The sequence below is a fragment of the Panthera uncia genome (assembly GCF_023721935.1).
Source record: "Panthera uncia isolate 11264 chromosome B3 unlocalized genomic scaffold, Puncia_PCG_1.0 HiC_scaffold_1, whole genome shotgun sequence".
Lineage (NCBI taxonomy): Eukaryota > Metazoa > Chordata > Mammalia > Carnivora > Felidae > Panthera > Panthera uncia.
Window position 1 is genome coordinate 73,715,088 of NW_026057582.1, and position 21,207 is coordinate 73,736,294.

The 21,207-nt window shown below is 38.7% G+C and overlaps 1 protein-coding gene and 1 pseudogene across 10 annotated transcripts in view; one reads left to right on the forward strand and one right to left on the reverse strand.

Moving 5' to 3' along the window:
- The window catches only part of HNRNPC (heterogeneous nuclear ribonucleoprotein C), a 55,289-nt gene extending 54,880 nt beyond the window's left edge, over positions 1 to 409 (forward strand). For all 10 annotated transcript variants that reach the window (XM_049613158.1, XM_049613160.1, XM_049613153.1 and 7 more), the window contains one exon: positions 40 to 409. In XM_049613158.1, coding sequence (XP_049469115.1) covers positions 40 to 123 — 84 coding nt within the window. In that variant the 3' untranslated portion in view covers positions 124 to 409. The remainder of the gene's footprint in view (positions 1 to 39) is intronic.
- A 13,839-nt stretch (positions 410 to 14,248) lies between these two features.
- LOC125909721 (small nuclear ribonucleoprotein G-like) lies at positions 14,249 to 14,554 on the reverse strand (annotated as a pseudogene).
- Between the last annotated feature and the right edge of the window lie 6,653 nt (positions 14,555 to 21,207).

Here is a 21,207-nt window from a genome sequence, read left to right on the forward strand (position 1 = left end):
TGCCTCTAACTCCATCCTATTTGTGTCTGTTTCTCACAGCTGGAGTTGATCAAGGATGATGAAAAAGAGGCTGAGGAAGGAGAGGATGACAGAGACAGCGCCAATGGCGAGGATGACTCTTAAGCACATAGTGGGGTTTAGAAATCTTGTCCCATTATTTCTTTACCTAGGCGCTTGTCTAAGATCAAAATTTTCACCAGATCCTCTCCCCTAGTATCTTCAGCACATGCTCACTGTTCTCCCCATCCTTGTCCTTCCCATGTTCATTAATTCATATTGCCCTGCGCCTAGTCCCATTTTCACTTCCTTTGACGCTCCTAGTAGTTATGTTAAGTCTTACCCTGTAATTTTTGCTTTTAATTTTGATACCTCTTTATGACTTAACAATAAAAAGGATGTGTGGTTTTTATCAACTGTCTCCAAAATAATCTCTTGTTATGCAGGGAGTGCAGTTATTTCCATTCATACATGAGCTCAGTAGTTGCTTCCCTAACTGCAAAGGCAATCGCTTTAGTTGAGTAGCACCTGAGAGAGCTTTGAGTTAGAGGTATGTGTGTTATACCCCACATAAGAGTGCTTATGTGGGGATGTTCAACACAAATGTAACAATGTATTTTTGTGAATGAGAGTTGGCATGTCAAATGCATCCTCTAGAAAAATTAGTGTAATAGTCTTAAGATTTGTTTTCTAAAGTTGATACTGTGGGTTATTTTTGTGAACAGCCTGATGTTTGGGACCCTTTTTTCTCAAAATAAACAAGTCCTTATTAAACCAGGAATTTGGAGAAAAAAAAGAACCTGGTTTTTTATTTTTGTAGTTGATAATTGTTTACTTCCAATTCTTTGTTTCACAGCGGCTTCCACAAAACCCTTAAAATGTACTAAATATATTTTTCTTTGAGTCATAGTCATTATGCATACCAACATACACTACTCAAACGATGTATCATTAGGGTGGGTATTGTGTTAAGGAGACAAGTTACTTAAATTCTTTTGCAGAATGGCTCTTCTTTCCAAATGAAAAGGTTTGGGAACTACATTAAGCCTTTTCATCAATGTTTTGTGGTCCAGTTGGCACCCTTTTTGAGATTTTTATTGTGTGCTAAATTGTTTTCTCCTTAAATAGATGAGGCTCAGACATGTCAAGATTTTTGGAAAATTGAAACAACTGGAGAACGAAGTTTCTTTTTTCTCCCATTTTATCCTTTTAATTGATAAAGTCCCAGTTGCTTTCTGGATTGAGTCTATGCCTCACTGTTACTAAAAATAGGAAAGCTCTTTCTTTACTTCTCTTCTATAGTATATAATAACCTTGCAAGGTTGCTGAGAACATGTATTTTACTTTAAATTGGTTTAATCCCTGTAAGTAATTTTTGCGCCTTTGCCAATATGATTAATTGTTGTGATTTTTAGTCACGATACTAATTAGCACCCAAACTTCTAAGGACAGATTTATTAAACAGCTTCTAGATTTGTGATGTTTGCCTAATCCTGAAAGGTCCAGTTTATTTATGTTTTATACTTCAGTTTCCAGCCGAACAGGACAAAAACATGGTTAGTTTAGACTACTATCATTCACACAAACCTTGGGTTCCCCAGAAAAGTTGTTGCAACAAGGCATTTGTATCCAGCCTACTAGGAGAAGTCCTGTCCTATTTATTAGAATTCCATAAATCATTTTATGTAACAGGTGACAAAGCAGAAAAGAAGGAAGAGCTGAACTATGGACTACCTTTGGACCTCATGTCCACAGTACGAAAGTAGCTTTTTACCCACCCTGTTTCTGATCTGACATGATTTCATGTTACACAAACTCCCTTTCGGCACATAACTCCCAACAAGAAAATAAATTGGATGCTTAGAAGAAAGGGACACGGTTCTAAGATGTTAATAAAACCTGTTTAAGGTTATAATGTTAGCCATCAGTACTTAAAAGGTAATAGACTAGTCAGGCCAGGCCTAAAAATACCCACTTTTATAATTTCGTATGAAACCAAATATTGAAAGAAACTGCAGAAAGCTTAGAGAAATGATCATATGCTGTTAGAAAACATATACACATAGGGTTATTGATACAATGCCAAGAGACCTCTAGTTTATCTTGATGGGGAAGAATCATTTCATACTTGAAGATCCTCTTAGAACTAAGAACAATACTGTAGAATTCTATAGTCATAGGTGTACTCTTTTAATACTTTGAAATTGAGGCTCCAAGGCCAAAACTGTACAAAAGTAAAGGAAACATGAATGAAATAGCATAGAGTTCTACATCTTGCAATCTGATGAAATGGATAGATGACAAACTTTTTTTTAAAAAAAGAGAGGCCATCGTCTTACCACCGATCTAATGAAGGTTTATAGTCACTGTTACGTTACTTAACTTTGGGCCCCAGGAAAGAGATTGGAGTAGTTTTAATAGAAATCTAGGCAGAGCAAGTGGTGGGCTTTGTTAGCAGTGCAGGTAAGGATGAAAAGCTTGAGTTTCAGACTCAGCTAATTGTTTAGAGGGAATTCTGGGTAACAATCTCAAATTCCAGGACCTTAAAGCTATTCAGAAGATTTAAAACAGTAAAATATGGTGATGTATTTGTTGGGTATAAAATTCAGAATAATGTTTTCCTTTTTTCCCCCAATATGCCAAGAAATAGAAGAAAAAATAGCTTGGAAGCTTTTAAGAATGGTTTCCAGCCAGGAATTGATTAAGAAGGTAGATGACTTAAAATGAAATCTTTGAAACTTTTTTTTTTTTAATGAGTTTTAATTTTTTTTAGAGAGAACAAGCAGGGGAAGGAAGAGGGTGAGAGAGGATCCCAAGCAGGCTCCACACCCAGTCTGGACCCCAGTGTGGGGCTCTATCTCATGACTAAAATCAAGAGTTAGATGATTAACTGAGCCCCCTAGGCTTTGAAACATACCTGATACCCAATTTTTAATGGAGAAACTTCTTTGGAGTTGACTGGCTAAGGTAGTTTCAAGTTTCATCTGAAAACTGCAAGGATTGTTAGTACTATTCAATACTTGTTTTAAAGCCTCTGTTTTACAGAGGGAACTAGGCATAACAAAATAGGAAAATGTAAACAAGAACAACAGGATTATGGTAAATTGGAACCAGGGAATAAACAAGTCAAATGAATATTAAAAATGTAATGGAAGGAATAGAAAAATAGGCATCATTCCAGCCATACAGTAACCAGAAGATCCAAAAAAGGAGTCTACTGGATGACTTCTAGCAATAGGTTTATTCAAAAGAATAAGTAGCTAGGAGAAGCAAAGCCCATGGATATGATATGCAAAGTAAAGAAACAGAACTGATGAGACATGGTTTTAGACTACCAAATGAGGTATGTTATGGAAGTAGTTGGGAAATGGGAAATAGCTGTGTATTTAATGAGATCAATTGAAAGCTATACTTAGTTCTGAGCACATGTAGCTGACCTGTGACAGCATTGACTGACTAATGATGAACTAATGAATATTATTTTTAGGAAAACCAGAAAGCCTCATCATTGTGGCCTAGGAGAATGAAGGATTTAGCCATATCCGTTGACCTTTTTATTGAATGTGAGGGAAATTCAGCTGCACCAGTGTCAAATGGGGTTTGAGTTTCTGGACCCTGGTTCAGATCACACCAAAAATTGCAATTCAGTGGAGTTCTAGATAGATTTAAGGAAAAAAGACACTGTGATGAGTTGAAGCCAGTTAACAATAGTAGACACACAGATGAGACATAAAATGAGAGCGACCAGTAAATGAGCTACATATAATATGCAGAGTATGGGCTGGTAAGTAACTATAAAGAACTTCATTTGCCTTATCAATGCTGAATCTCATAGAGAACAGGTATCATTTACACTGTGTTTGACAAATGGGGCATTATGTTGGAGAATTATTAGTGTTTGGAAAGACCTTAGGATAAAATGAAAATCTGCCCAGCTAAACTGTACAGAAAAGGCTAGATTTTAGATATATATGTGACTGGGATGACAATTCCAAATATTTAGAGGGGAGACTAAAGTAGGAGTGTTGGAAAATACCTATTTGAATTTTAATCAAATTAGTCCTAATAAAGAAGGCCTCAAAACAATATATGGTTCATAAGTAACTTTCAAGTTAATCCAAAAACTTAAAATCCCAATTTGGAAAAGCAAAACCTGTTTAAAGCCCTGTTGAGAGCTAGTCAGCCTCCCCCACCCTGCACTTAAGTCAGAACTACAATAGAAAGAAGGGACAGTATAATGGAGTGCGAAAAGGCAAAGCAGTTACATAATAGAAGCCCAAGATTTGATTGTGCAAAGTGACTCCTGCAGGCTGGCCTCTTCACAAACAGTTTTAAAATAATTATTAGTTGAGTGGATCTCAACCTTGGTTGTGCATTAAAATTACCAAGGGAGCTTTTAAAATCCTGACACCCAGGTGTACATTCCAGACCAATTAAATCTCTTCAGTTGGGACTTAAGTGGATTAAGAGAAGTGCTTACAGTAAGAAAGTATGGTGGCAACGCATTATTTTAAAAAATGAAAGTGTCAGGTGAAAGGGTGAGAGTGTACCTGCATTGAAATCTATGGCCAAAGTATAGAAAGCACTGAAGAGGGGGAGGTGTCTGGGTAGGGTTATAAGTTGAGAAAAGCTACGGCTGGAAGAGAGACACATGTTAAAGTAAGCCCAATTTTATCCATCCACCATTCTTAAAGCTATTGCACTGTCCAGTAGAGCTTTCTGTAATGGAATTATTTCATAATGCATTGACCAATATGCTAGCCCTGTGGCTGCCACCCTTGAAATGTAGGTAGTGTGACTAATTGGATTCTAATTTTTACTTTTATTTTTTATTAGCACAATGCAGGGGATGGGCAGAGGGAGAGAAAGCAAGAATCTTAAGGGGCTTGATCCCACAACCCTGAGACCATGACCTGAGCTGAAGTCAGAGTCGGATGCTCAACCGAGCCACCCAGGCGCCCCAAATTTTATTCATTTTTAATTTAAGTTTAAATAGTCACAGGTAGCATGTGGCCAGTTTATTGGATAGTGTAGTGCTAGAGAATACTGAGCAGTTTTCAAACAAGTACAGATGACTTAGTGAACAAATGTGACTTTACAAGTTGTTTCATGCCCTGAGTTCATTGAAGACATTTCTAGGCCCTAGGCCCTACAGTATTCAAGAGTATGAGGACATCCACAGCTACAAGTTTAGTCTGCCAACTTCATTAAGCAATGCTTCTCGCAAGATATGATCTTGTCAGGGGGGCCCAAGGCATCCATCCAAGCATGATGCTGGGCAAGCATTTAACACAGTCTTACTGATTTTCACACAATCCCATTGTATTAGATTATATAATCCAATATATATACAGGATTATATTCCATATACATATATATATATATATATATGGAAGTAATTCTGTGTTTCAGAGAGTTTCGGATTAAGTGCCTTGTTGAATGCCCCATAATTATGTTAGCACCAACATTTCAACCTGTGATCTGACTTGACCAAGGATTTTGGACCTTAGGAGAGAAAATGGTATCTTTGAGCTTACATCCTGAATCCCAAAAACTGACACCTGTTACCAAACCAGGATAACAGACTTTAGGATCCCAGCACTCTCTTTCTTAAATTTAACAAAAGAAGAAAAACATCCTTACAATTTTTCTCTCGATTCTGTACACTGAATACTAGGATTCATAGACGTAACAATTATAACACATCTTATTGAAAAACACCTAAGAATATAGTCTCTCTCACCCGTTTTCCTTAGCTCTTCCTGGGTAACCCAGAGGCACTATTTTAAACTATTCTGTCTCAAGCAACAAACTTAACAAATATCTTGTAAAAATTATTTTCTTCAGGATAACACTCTGATTATACAACTTTGACCCTGTATCTTTATGCCTGCAAGGTCCATTAGAAGCACCTGGCAGTGTCATTGCAAGAGTGTCCTTAAAAAAAGGCTTGATCTTTACCCCAAAAGATTTATTAATGTGAAAGGGTGTTCAGTGACACAGGTTGAGGTACTGCTGCAAACTTACAAGCCACAATAATGAGTTTCTGGTGTGAATTTGGGACATAAGGAGCCCCCCACCCCCACCCCAGGCAAAAGTTTGAGCCTGAGAATCTACCTGTCAAGTTCAATGACTCACAAACCCCGTGCCCATTTCCAGCTTGGTTAACAGCTTTACTAGTTCCCATCCAGACTTAAAAAATCTTCCTATGGATCATAAAGTCTTGGAGTCTGATAACCTTTTGCCTATTTTGTCCCTGCCCTAAAGGATACTTGCTTTAGAGAGAGATGAGACACTTAAAGACCCTCTTGGCCCTCCTGGAGGGATTTACCAGAGGGCTTGTAGTGGAGCCAGGTGGTCTGCTAGATGAGCTAGAGCCAGCTGCCAGCCCACCCTCTCTCACAGTATTCCTCTCCCTACTCAGAACCCATGCTACTACATTTTGTTAGTTTCCTCATCCAAACCTGCCCTTTCCCCAGAACTTTACGTGGACTCCACAGAAGCTGTTCTATAGTGGCAGCTAGGTCATTCACAGGGTCCTGGAAGCTGCCGGGGTGTAGTTGCCAGAAGGTTGTCTGCTTAACTGCTGGAAATACTGCAGTGGTCTGCTCTGTCCTTAGCAGGTCCTTCATCCTGGACTGACCCTCAGCGTTTTTCCAGCTAGATTCTCAGTGTCTTGGGAAGGAGGAGCAGCTCTTAGAATCTACTCCCTTGTAGGAAGTCTAGAAGCATCCTCACTTGCTCGCTGTTATTTGACCACCTGTGGAGATAGCTTCAGTGTTTGCTGTCAGTGTTTTCATTCCCTCTCACCTGGGCAAACAATCCTGATTCATTCCCCTGCTGGGACCCAGTAACTACCTGGCTACATACCCAGGGCCTTGCCATCTCCCTACCTCTCTGAAGCTTAACCTGTCTTGTCCTCTTAAGCACTCGCCTAAGTGTAAGGATACACATCTTCCCTTTTAAAATATTAACCCTCCAGCACAGTCCCTCACTTTGTGAAGGAGTCTGCAGTCTTCACACAAATGGCTCAAAGGTTTATTTTCCTTAGATCTCTACAGACCTTGGGAGGCTTTGTCTCAGCTTTGGTGTATCTGAGGAGTCCTGTTTTAACTTTTCCCACACAAGACGGCAGCCTCCTGCCTGCCCTTTATACACTCGTTTTTCTTGCCTTCCTTGCAATGCCCGTTGGATGTCAGTGGTTTCATTACCACATTTCCCCACTCCTGCCCTCTTGCAACTTTGGTAGTCTTCAGTCTTCCCCCTGAGGAATAGTTGTACTTGACTTCAGAATAACAGCAGCTTCAGAATCTCCTAGGCACAATTCAGTTGCAACATGATCACATACCACTTTTCCTAAGAAGAAATAGGCTAGTGAAACAAAAATAACCAAGTTTAACAAAATGCATATCCCTGTATCCAGCTGAGGTAAACACATGGTTCTATTTGCTGTTTAGAAATAAATGCCATATTTTAATTGCTACTGGTAAAACTCATGTGCCTCATAAATGTCTGTTCAATCCATTTTACTTTCTCTCCACCTTCACCTAACATCATTCCAGTCCAAGCTACCATCACCTTGCCTCTGGTTTACTGCAGTACCCTCTTGTATACCCACAGCCACTGTGATCCTTTTCCAGTCACTTCCGCACAACAGCCATAGCGATCTTTTCAAAACACACCTATAATCATGGCACTTCTTGGTTTAAAAGCTCTTCTGGCTTCACTTGCCTTACGATAACGGTAAAACTTCTTACAGTCTACACAGGCATAAATGGTCTTCCCTTGACCATCTGTCCAGCCTCTCTACCGTGTGCTTCCTTACCTACCTTGTCCAAATTTTCTTTTGTGCCTCTTACTCCCCATGGTCACTCCCCACACCTTTGTCCATTTGGGTCCCTAGTTAACTTCTTTTCATCCTTAGAGTTCAACTCAAGTGTTGCTTCCTCCAGGAATCCTCCCCTGCCTTTCTTAAGTAGACCAGTAGGCTCTCAGAGAACCAGTAATCTCTTTGTAGCACAAATTACAGTCACACTCATCAATGTGTATGATTTCTTAATTAATACGGCTTTCTTATTAGAGTGGCACTCGGTGAGAGCAGGAACCACATCTGTTACTGTTCACCAATATATCTCAAGTGTTTCACTGTGTCTGAAACTTAGAAATAGGCTCAATGAATGAAAACGGAAAGTGAAAGGTGAAGTGGGGGAAGGTTAGCTCTGGGTAGGGAAGTATTGGAAACACAGCCTGAATGCCAAGCAAGGTTGAAGAACTGACTGTACAACACACCTGAAGGAATGTTGTAATGCCTTGGGCCTGTTCCAAGGAGATGCATTCTTGCAGGTGAATTTCATTGCCCCTGCTTTCATTGTAATATTTCACAATCCTTTCCCTGTGCCTCCAGTAAATCCCTAATAATCCATATCTGGTTGCCAAGGATATGAGAGAGTGCATTATCCAAGAAAGATGCATATGCTCATTGAAATTAACCTCTTTTAATACCTGTAAGTCCAGTTTCCCTTACAAAGACCACTGTACCCTTAATGAGTTGCTTTCTGACCCCTCAACACCTGTACTCTTTAATTTTTTAAACTATACATATATAAAATGCATGCATTTTAAGCATACAGCTTCATGAGGATTTACAAAATGAACATGCCTGTTTAATTAAACACCACCTTGATCAGGATATGGAACATTACCAGCACCCCAGAAGCAACCTTCATGCCCCCTCCAACCATTACCCCACTAGGTAACCACTATTTTGACTTCTATCACCATAGATAGGTGTTGTTTGTGAAATATACATAGATGGAATAGTACTGTTGAAGTTTGGGCTCCCCTGGGAGAAACACTTGGATGTAGTTTGTGTAGGGAATGACTCCAGGAGACATGACTCTTGAGGAAGTGGAAGAGTGAGACAGTTAAGAAGAAAAAGCCAATATAAAGGTGTGTTACTGAGATTAGGTACATAATGCTCAGAGTTTTCTGAAGGATGGGGGAACAGGAGGCTGGAATATTTATCCACTGGCTCCTGTTCCCCATTGACAGAGGGATGCCACAGCAGGGGTTCACTTCTCTGCAATTTTGGGCTGTAACTGATCTTAATCAGCTCCAACAGCATTGAAGGACATTTGGATTGTTTTGGTTTGAGTAATATTGCCATGAACATTCTTGTACCTGTCTTATGAGAACACATGTACACATTTGTACATATTTCTGTTGGGTATATATATAATCGGGTGGTATTGGGGCATAGGTTATGTGTGTATGCAGCTTTAATAGATATTGCCAAACAGCTTTCCAATGTGATTGTACTAATTGATATTTTCACTAGCTGTAAATGAAATTTTTCGTTGCTCCACATCCTTATCAGCACTTGGTATTGTTAGTCCTTATTCTAGTTTTTTTTAATGAGTGTGAGTGTGCCTCAGTTTGCTCTTTGGTAAACTTTTTATTGTATAATTTACATACAGAAAAGTGCACAAATCATGTGTACAGCTGTTACTTGTCACACACTGAACACACTCACAAAGAATAGCAAGAAATCAAGAATTGAAAAATCACCAGCACTACAGAAGTCCCATGCATGCATGCCCTCGTCTGGCAACTTATCCCACCATCCCAAAGGACATCTATTATCCTGACACCATAGATTCTTTTTGGCTGTTTTTGAGCTTCAAATAAGTGAAATAATATATTATGTGGGGGTTTTTTTTGTCTATCTTCTTTGAGTCAACATTATGTCTTTTCAATTCATCTATATTGTTGCATGTTGTAGGTGGTTCGTTCATACTGTTGTATAATATTACATTATACAAATATACTGCAATTTATTCATTCTGTGAGTAGGCATTTAGACTGTTTTCAGTTTGGGCTATTATGAATAAAGCTGCTATGAACATCCTAGAGCATGTCTTTTTTTGAACAAATGTGTCTATTTCTGCTGGGTATAAAACTAAGAATGAAATCACTAGAATAAAGAATATTATCCCATACCCTTGCCTATCTGCTATTTTCCAATTTTAGCCATTCTAGTAGGTATCCTAGCAGTGTCACATTAATTTTTTTCCCCCTTGGGGCTCCTGGGTGGCTCAGTCTGTTAAGCATCCAACTCTTGATTTCAGTCTTGATCTCATGGTTCATGGGTTCAACCCTCGCATCGGGCTCTGCACTGACAGTGTAGAGGCTGCTTGGGATTCTGTCTCTCCTCTCTCTCTGCCTCTCTCCCACTCACACTCTCTCTCTAAATAAATAAACATTAAAAAATATTTAAATTTTTTTTTCTTAATTTTTTTTCTTTCCTTTTTAAAAAATCAGCTTCTAGAGGCACCTGGCTGGCTCAGTCAGAAGAGCATGTGACTCTTGATCTCAGGGCCCAGAGTTCAAGACCCATGTTGGGTATAGAGATTATTTAAATAAATAAAGGTTTAAGAAAAAATAAGCTTCTAATGTTGGAGTAACATTTAGTTTACAGAAAAGTTGCAAAGAGTACAGAGAGCTTTTTGTCTACCCACCCTCCAGTTTTGCCTAATGTTAACATCTTAATGCTACCATGGTACATTTTTCAAAATTAAGAAACCAACACTGGCACATTACTATTAAACTCCAGACCTTATTCAGATTTCAGCAGTTACTACATTCACTCATGTTGGTGGCAGGGGGCGGTTCTGCACAATTTTATCACCTGTATGATTCATGTAATCACCACCACATTCAATATGCAGAACTGTCCCATCACCACAAAAGAACTCTTATACTATTTATCATTGTACTGTGTCCCCCATCCTCCTACAACTGTTCCTATCCCTTGTAAACCACTAATCTGTTCTTCATCACTATAATTTTGCCATTTCAAGAAGTTCTATAAATGACATCATACTATGTAACCTTTTGAGAAGGGCTGTCCCACAGACACCCACAGCACAGTGCCCTCGAATTTCATCCAAGTTGTTACATGTAACAATAGTTTGTTCTTTTTTATTGCTGTGGATGTACCAATTTGTTTAACCCATTCATCTGTCGAAGGACATTTGCAATGCTTCCAGTTTGGGGCTATTACAAATAAAAGTTGCTATAAATACTTGTGTATCAGTTTTTGTGGACATAAGTTTTCATTTCTCTGGGATAAATGCCCAGGGGTGTGGTGATTGATGAGTGGCATGGTAAGTATATGTTTAATCTTATGAGAAATTGCTAAACTATTTCCCGGAGTTGCTGTGTTATTTTACATTCCCACCAACAAGTACAAGAGATTTAGTTTCTCTGCATTCTTGGCAAGATTTGAGATTGTCACTACTTGCTTTTTTAAAAAAGTAATCTCTATACCCAACGTGGGCTTCAACTCAACCCTGAGAGTAAGAGTCACATGCTCCACTGACTCAGTCAGACGACCCAGGATTGTTGCTAGTTTTTATTTTCACTTTTTTTTCAGGCTTATTTACTTATTATGAAAGAGACAAAGACAGCATGAGCATGGGAGGGGGAGGGGGGGAGAGAGAGAGAGAGAAAGAGAGAGAGAGAGAGAGAGAGAGAATCCCAGGCAGGATCCGGACCTCAGTGCAGAGCCCAATGCGGGGCTCAAACTCACAAAACCTGAGCTGAAACCAAAATTTGGACGTTTCACCGACTGACCCACCCAGGTGCCCCTATTTTCACTTTTTCAATAGGTATGTAGTGGGGATTTGTTTTCATTTTTTTGTAGTTTTTGTTTACTTGTTTGCATTTCCCTAATGGCTATGATATTGACCATCTTTTCACGTGGTTTTCTGCCATCCACATATCCTCTTTGGTGAATTGTCTGTGAATGGCTTTTTTCTATGTTATAATTGGTTTTGTTTTTTTTGTTTTTTTTTTTACACTGCTGAATCTTGAGGGGTGCCTGGTTGGCTCAGTCAGTAAAGCATGTGCCTCTTGATCTCAGTCATGAGTTCAAGCCCCACACTGGGTACAGAGCTTACTTAAAAAAAGAAACTTCTGAGGGGTGCCTCTGTGTCTCCCTCTCTATGCCCCTCCCCTACTTGTGTGTGCACTCTCTTGCTCTCTCTCTCTCTCTCTCTCAAAAATAAACTTAAAAAAAAGAAACTGCTGAGTTTGGGGAGTTATTTATATATTCTAGAGACAGATCCTTTGTCAAATGGTTTGCAAATATTTCCTCTCATTCTGTAATTTTTTTATCTTTTTATTATTTTATCCTATATTATTTTATTTTAAGTTTACATCCAAGTTAGCTAACAGTGCAATAATGATTTCAGGAGTAGAGTCCAGTGATTCATCCCCTATGTATAACAACCAGTGCTCATCCCAAGTGTCTTCCTTAATGCCCCTTACCCATTTAGCCCATTCTCCCACCCACAAGCCCTTCAGCAACCCTCAGTTTGTTCTCCATACTTAAGAGTCTCTTATGTTTTGTCCCCCTCCTTGTTTTTATATTATTTTTGCTTCCCTTCCCTTATGTTCATCTGTTTTGTCTCTTAAAGCCCTCATATGAGTGAAGTCATATGATATTTGTCTTTGACTATTTTCGCTTGGCACAATACCCTCTAGTTCCATCCACATAGCTGCAAACATCAAGATTTCATTCTTTTTGATTGCCGAGTAATACTCCATTGTATATATATATACCATGTCTTGTTTGACAGTGCTGCTCTCAACATTTGAGTGCATGTGTCCCTTTGAAACAGCATACCTGTATCCCTTGGATAAATACCTAGTAGTGCAATTGCTGGGTTATAGAGGAGTTCTATTTTTAATTTTCTGAGGAACCTCCATACTGTTTTCCAGAATGGCTGCACCAGTTTGCATTCCCACCAGCAATGCAAAAGAGATCCTCCTTCTCCGCATCCTTGCCAACATCTGTTGTTGCCTGAGTTGTTAGTGTTAGCCATTCTGGCAGGTGTAAGGTGGTATCTCATTGTGGTTTTGATTTGTATTTCCCTGATGATGAGTGATGTTGAGCATTTTTCATGTGTCTGCTAGCCATCTGGATGTCTTCTTTGGAGAAGTGACTATACACATCTTTTGTCCATTTCTTCACTGGATTATTTGTTTTTTTGGGTGTTGAGTTTGATCTTTATAGATTTTGGATACTAACGCTTTATCTGATATGTCGTTTGCAAATATCTTCTCCCATTCTGTCAGTTGCCTTTTAGTTTTGCTGATTGTTTCCTTTGCTGTGCAGAAGCTTTTTATTTTGGTGAGGTCCCAATGATTCATTTTTGCTTTGGTTTCCCTTGCCTCTGGAGACGTGTTGAGTAAGAAGTTGCTGCAGCCGAGGTCAAAGAGGTCTTTGCCTGTTTTTCCCCTCTAGGACTTCTAGGATTTTGATGGCTTCCTGTTTTACATTTAGGTCTTTCATCCATTTTGAGTTTATTTTTGTGTATGGTGTAAGAAAGTGGTCCAGGTTCATTTTTCTGCATGTCGCTGTCCAGTTTTCCGAGCACGATTTGCTGAAGAGACTGTCTTTATTCCATTGGATATTCTTTCTTGCTTTGTCAATAATTAGTTGGCCATATGTTTGTGGGTCCATTTCTGGGTTCTCTGTTCTGTTCCATTGATCTGAGTGTCTGTTTTTGTGCCAGTACTATACTGTCTCGATGATTACAGCTCTGTAATATATCTTGAGGTCTGGGATTGTGATGTCTCTTGCTTTGGTTTTCTTCTTTAGGATTGCTTTAGCTATTTGGGGTCTTTTCTGATTCCATACAAATTTTAGGATTGTTTGTTCTAGCTCTGTGAAGATTGCTGGTGTTTTTGTTTTGTTTTGTTTTGATAGCAGTTGTGTTTGTTTTTTCATCTTAACAGAGCCTTTTGTAGAGCAAATGTTTTTAAATTTGATGAAGTCCAGTTTATCAATTTTTGTCTTCTATGGATCATGCTTTTTTAAAAAAAATTTTTGAGAGAGAGAGAGCACTAGTAAGGGAGGGGCAGAAAGAGGGAGACACATAATCCAAAGCAAGCTCCAGGCTCTGAGCTGCCAGTAGAGCCCAACGTGAGGCTCGAACTCACCAACAGTGAAATCATGACCTGGGCTGAAGTTGGATACTTAACTGACTGAGCCACCCAGGCACCCCAATCATGCTTTTAAGTGTCATTTCTAATAACTCTTTACCAAGAACTAGGTCCTGATGATTTTCTCCTATGTTTTCTCTGATAAACTTTATAGTTTTATCATTTACATTTTTTGACTATTATGAACGTTTATTTAGCAAAAAAAAAAAAAAGTTCAATAAGAAAATGCATAGCCTGATTTGTATTTTGTAGTAAAACAGGTGCTAGGAGAGGGGACATGTGGAAGCAGTTGGTTTCTTCCGGTAAACACACCCATTGTTTATACTTGTCCCAAGACTTCTAACATGATAATACTATTTCTTTGAATTACCACCATTCCAATATTGTTCTGTTGCCCACTAGTGCCATCTCCACACACTGATCTATCACAAGATTCGTAAAGGGATCGAACCCCAGCAATATTCCTTGGACATCTGCCACCATTTAATTTCAATGATAATTTCTTGTCTATAAATTTTTCCAACATGGGAGCGTGAGCTTTGCTCATGGTGTCTACCTCAAAGATGCCTCCTCATTTACGTTTTTTAAGTTTATTTATATTGAGAGAGAGGGCACACGTGCGCGCACACATACATGAACGCGCAGCAGGAGAGGGACAAAGAGAGGGAGACAGGGAATCCCTAGCAGGCTCCATGCTGTCAGTGCAGACTCACAAACTGTGAGATCATTACCTGAGCCAAAACCCAGAGTCGGACACATAACCTACTGAACCATCCAGGCACCCCTCTTTTACATTTATGATCCACTTTGTTATTTTTTGTATAAGATGTAGGGTTTAGATTGAAGTTTTTTTTTTTTTAATTTATTTTTTACCTATGGTTATTCAATTGCTCCAGCACCATTTGTTGAAAAGACTATCATTCTACCAGTGACTTGCTTTTGCACCTTTGTCAAAAATCAATTGGGCATATTTGTGTAAGTTCTATTTCTGGGTTCTCTATTTTGTCCCATTGATCAATGTATTTATCCACCTGTCCATACCATGTTTTTGTTAACTGTAAAATTGGGTAAAACTGTCTTAAAATTGGTTAGAATGATTCCTTCCACTTTATTCTTTTATTTTTATATCTTGATCTTGTATCTTGCAGCCTCACTGAACTCTTATTCTAGGAGTTTTGTTGGTTAATTTGTTGGTAGCTTCTTTGAGAAAAGAAATTTCTCAGTTCACTGAGAATTTTGTGGATTCATCTGCCTAGATAGTCATGTCAACTGGAAAAAGGGATAGTTATAATTCTTCCTTTCCAGTACGGATGCCTTTTGTTTCCTTTTCTTTCATTCTTACACTGGCTAAGATTTCTAGTACAATGATGTATAAGGATGGTAAGAGCAGATATCCTGCCTTGTTCCTACTTTTAAAGGGAAAAGTAGGGGCGCCTGGGTGGCGCAGTCGGTTAAGCGTCCGACTTCAGCCAGGTCACGATCTCGCGGTCCGTGAGTCCCAGCCCCGCGTCAGGCTCTGGGCTGATGGCTCGGAGCCTGGAGCATGTTTCCGATTCTGTGTCTCCTTCTCTCTCTGCCCCTCCCCCGTTCATGCTCTGTCTCTCTCTGTCCCAAAAATTAAAAAAAAAAAAAAAAACGTTGAAAAAATAAAGGGAAAAGTATTCAGTCTTTTACCGTAAGTATGATGTTAGCTGTAGGTTTTATTAGGCTAATTTTCCTCTACTCCTAACTTTTTGAGAAGTTGTTTTTTTCCTCCCATGAATGAGTGTTGAATTTTGTCAAGTGTTTTTTGTGCATTAGATGATATTGTGTGACTTTCTTCTTTAGCCTATTAATATGGTGGATTTATTGACTGCTTTCCAAATGTTGAACCAATCTTGCATCCCTAGAATCAATTCCAGCCATGGTGCATAATTCTTTTTATATACATGGTTAGATTTTGTTTGCTAATATTTTGTTGCAGACTTTTGTGTCTATATTCATGAGGGGTGTGTGTGTGTGTGTGTGTGTGTGTGTGTGTTGTTCTGGTTTTTGGTTTGGGTTTGGTGTGCTTTGGTATCATGGTAATACTGGCTCCATTAAATGATTTGGAAAGGATTCTATTTTCTTGAAGAGATTATGTAGAACTGGTGTAATTCTTTTCTAAACATTTGGTGGAACTAGCCACTGAAACCATCTAGATCTAGAGATTTATTTGTAAGGATTTTTAAAACTAGGAACCCAATTACCTATTATCTATTTTGTATTGAGCGATTTTTATAATTTTTTTTTATTTTTTAGGAATTGATCCATCTTATCTAAGTTGTTGAATTTGGGTAGAGTTGTTTGACCTATGCTCTTATGATTCTTTTCATGTCTGTGGGCTCTGTAGTGATTATCTACTGTTTCAATCTTGATATTGGTAACTTGTGTCTTTTTAATTTGTCAGTCTTGATAGAGGTTTATTAAGATGGTTGATTTGTTCAAAGAGCCACATTTTGTTCAGATTTTTCTAGTTTTCTATTTTCAATTTCATTTTTTCTGCTCTTAATTATTCCCCTTCTTTTTTATTTTTTTAATATTATTTTTTAAATTTACATCCAAATTAGTTAGCATATAGTGCAACAATGATTTCAGGAGTAGATTGCTTAATGCCCCTTACCCATTTAGCCCATCCCCCCTCCCACAACCCCTCCTGTAACCCTCAGTTTGTTCTCCATATTTATGAGTCTCTTTTGTTTTGTCCCCCTCCCTGTCTTTGTATTATTTTTGTTTCCCTTCCCTTATGTTCATCTGTTTTGTATCTTAAAGTCCTCATATGAGTGAAGTCATATGATATCTGCCTTTCTCTAATTTCGCTTAGCATTTTGACCTGAGCTGAAGTCAGACCCTCTAGTTCCATCCACGTAGTTGCAAGCGGCAAGATTTCATTCTTTTTAATTGCCAAGTAATACTCCATTGTATATGTGTGTGTGTATATATATACATATATACATATATACATGTATATATGTATATATGTATATATGTATATATGTATATATATACCACATCTTATTTATGCATTCATCCATCAGTGGGCATTTGGGCTCTTGCCATACTTTGGCTATTGTTGATAGTGCTGCTATAAACTTGGGAGTGCATGTGTCCCTTTGAAACAGCATACTTGTATCCCTTGGATAAATACCTAGTAGTGCAATTGCTGGGTCATAGGGTATTTCTATTTTTGTTTTTTTGAGGAACCTTCATACTGTTTTCCAGAATGGCTGCACCAGCTTGCATTCCCACCATCAATGCAAAAGAGATCCTCTTTCTCCGCATCATCACCAACATCTGTTGTTGCCCGAGTTGTTAATGTTAGCCATTCTGGCAGGTGTAAGGTGGTATCTCATTGTGGTTTTGATTTGTATTTCCCTGATGATGAGTGATGTTGAACATTTTTTCATGTGTCAGTTGGCCATCTGGATGTCTTCTTTGGAGAAGTGTCTATTCATGTCTTTTGTCCATTTCTTCAATGGATTATTTGTTTTTTGGGTGTTGAGTTTGATAAGTTCTTTATAGATTTTGGATACTAACCCTTTATCTGATATGTCGTTTGCAAATATCTTCTCCCATTCCGTTGGTTGCCTTTTAGTTTTGCTGGTTGTTTCCTTTGCTGTGCAGAAGCTTTTTATTTTGATGAGGTCCCAATGGTTCATTTTTGCTTTGGTTTCCCTTGCCTCTGGAGACGTGTTGAGTAAGAAGTTGCTGCAGCTGAGGTCAGAGAGGTTTTTGCCTGCTTTTTCTTCAAGGATTTTGATGGCTTCCTGTCTTACATTTAGGTCTTTCATCCGTTTTGAGTTTATTTTTTTAATCTTTATTTATTTTTGAGAAAGAGACAGCATGTGAGCAGGGGGAGAGCAGAAAGAGAGGGAGACACAGAATCCAAAGCAGGCTCCAGGCTTTGAGATGTCAGCACAGAGCCTAAGGTGATGCTCGAACTCATGATCTATGAGATCATGACCTGAGCTGAAGTCAGACGCTTAACTGACTGAGCCACCCAGGTGCTCCAGTTTTGAGTTTATTTTTATGTATGGTGTTAGAAAGTGGTCCAGGTTCATTTTTCTGCATGTCGCTGTCCAGTTTTCCCAGCACCAATTGCTGAAGAGACTGTCTTTATTCCATTGGATATTCTTTCCTGCTTTGTCAAAGCTTAGTTGGCCATATGTTTGTGGGTCCATTTCTGGGTTCTCTATTCCTTTCCATTGATCTGAGCGTCTGTTTTTATGCCAGCACCATACTGTCTTGATGATTACAGCTTTGTAATACATCTTGAAGTCCGGGATTGTGATGCCTCCTGCTTTGGTTTTCTTTTTCAAGATTACATTGGCTATTTGGGGTCTTTTCTGGTTTCATACAAATGTTAGTATTGTTTGTTCTAGCTCTGTGAAGAATGCTGGTGTTATTTTGACAGGGATTACATTGAATATGTAGATTGCTTTGGGTAGTATTGACATTTTAACAATATTTGTTCTTCCTATCCAGGAGCATGGAATCTTTTTCCATTTTTTGTATTTTCTTCAATTTCTTTCATAAGCTTTCTATAGTTTTAAGTGTATAGATTTTTCCCCTCTATGGTTACATTTATTCCTAGGTATTTTATGGGTTTGGGTGCAATTGTAAATGGGATTGATTCCTTGATTTCTCTTTCTGTTGCTTCATTGTTGGTGTATAGGAATGCAACCGATTTCTGTGCATTTGGTTTTTTGGTGGAATGTTTGGGGTTTTCCATATAGAGTATCATGTCATCTGTGAAGAGTGAAAGTTTGACTTCCTCCTGGCCAATTTGGATGCCTTTTATTTCTTTGTGTTGTCTGTTGAGGCTAAGACTTCCAATACTATGTTGAATAACAGTGGTGAGAGTGGACATCCCTATCTTTTTCCTGACCTTAGGGGGAAAGCTCTCAGTTTTTCCCCATATAATTTCCCTTCTTCTGCTTGCTTTGGGTTTGTTTTGCTCTTTTTTAGTTTCTTAAAATATAAGCATTTATTACTATAAATGTATTTTTCTGCTCTGCTTTAGCTGTTTCCCACAAATTTTAATATGTTGTATTTTAATTTTTATTCAGTTCAATGTAATTTTGATTCTCCTTGAGACTTCTTTTTTATCCATAAATTATTCATATTTGTTTTGTTTAAAGTTCAGGTGTTTGCATATTTTCCTATTTCCTGTTCTCTTATTTATTTCTGGTTTGTTGCAATTATGATTAGAGGACATATTCTGTACTATTTCGATTATTTTGTTTGTTTGATTTATTTGAGAAAGAGAGAGAGTGAGAACAGGAGTGGGGGAGAATGGCAGGGAGGAGAGAGAGAAAGAGAGAGAGAGAGAGAGAGAGAGAGAATATCCTAAGCAGGCTCCATGCTCAGCATGGAGCCCAACATGAGGCTTGATCCCATGCCCCTGGGATCATGACGAGCCAAAATCAAGAGTTGGACACTTAACTGACTGAGCCACCAGACACCTCTCAAGTATTTTAGAGTTGCTGGAGTTTGTTTTATGACCCAGGATATGATCCATCTTGGTGTATGTTCGGATGCTTAAAAAGTATGCCTACTCTGTTGTTTAGTGGAGTGCTGTATAAATTTCAATAAGATCCTATTGGCTGATGGTGTGATCCAGATTTTCCATATCTTTTTTTTTTTTTTTAAGTAGGCACTAAGCCCAAGGTGGTGGTCAAACTCATGACCTTCAGATCAAGAGTTACATGCTCTACCAACTGAGCCAGCAAGGTGTCCCTCCATGTCCATGTTTATAATCTAGTAGATATATACAGTGTTTAGAGAGGGGTATTGAAATTTCCAACTATGATTGTGGACTTATCTACTTATTTCATATCTATCAGATTTTGATTTGTGCATTTGGACCTCTATTGTTTGGTCCATACCTATTTAGGATTTAAAGTTAACACTAACAAATGGCAAGTGGGAAACGTAAAACTTAAGGCATTCTCAGCACAACATTGTCTCAAGATGAAGTTGAAGAAGACAGTAAATTTTGTTAAGACCATATAAAGATACAGGACGCCTGGGTGGCTTAGTCAGTTAAGCATCCAACCCTTGATTTCAGCTCAGGTCATGATCTCATGGTTTGTGAGTTCAAGTCCCACATTGGGCTCTGCACTAACAGTGCAGAGCCTGCTTGGGATTCTCTCTCTCCCTCTCACTTTGCCCCTCCCCTGCTCGCTCTCCCTCTCAAAATAAATAAATAAGCTGAAAAAATAATAACAAATTTTTTTTATCTTAAAAGAAAAAAAAGACCATATAAAGATCCAAGGTGGTGGTACCTCAGAGATTAGTTCAGTCAAACAATAGGCTTTCTAAAAAGCTCACAGGTATTGTGCCTCAGCAGTCTCAGCAGAGGCTCAAGGAAGAGAGTTATCTCAACAACATGTATTAATGCGATTTTTGTCTAGCAGAAAAATCCTAGTAAGATTCAGAGAAGTTTTTAAGAGAATAATAGTGGCAGAACCACTACCAGCTTGAGCTGTAGAACAGTAGAAAATAAAACGAAGTGTTTTGATTCGCCAAACTTCTTCAGCCAGGAAGCAAACCACAAAAACTACTCAGCCACAAACACAGGCTAGTTTTCATATATAGGAGAGTTCAGTGAGCAGAACCGTGATCTCAGAGGTGGAGCCAGGAACCACAGAGAATTTCCCAGGACTTGAATCCTAATCAAGGAATTGCCAACAAGTGCCTACTGGCTTTCAGAATTTCTATGACTCAATGACTTTTGTGTGCCTAACTTCCCTTACCCCCCATCTTTATTCTATAGTAGTTATCCCATCTCTGTCCTGCCATTATATGTTGTGAGTGTAGAAGCCAGATGTAACTTGTGTGTTTAGTTCATCAGTCTTATGACTGAGAGGAATTGTACAGGAGAAATGCTGTGTAACTCTACCTAATGAATTTCTCCATACCTGTACCTGATTTGGATGATGTGATCATGGACTTGAGCTAACACTGTAATGAGATGTGACTGTGGAGGGCCTTGAGAGCAGATGAGTGTATTTTGCATGTAAGGTGGACATGAATCATTGAGGGCCAGAGGGCAGATTGTGATAGCCAGTCTTCAAGATGGCCCCAAAGATTTTCACGTCCTGGTATTGATACCTCTGTGTTGTCCACTCCCACAGTGAATAGGGTCAACCTGTGTAACCAATAGGATATTGTGGAAAT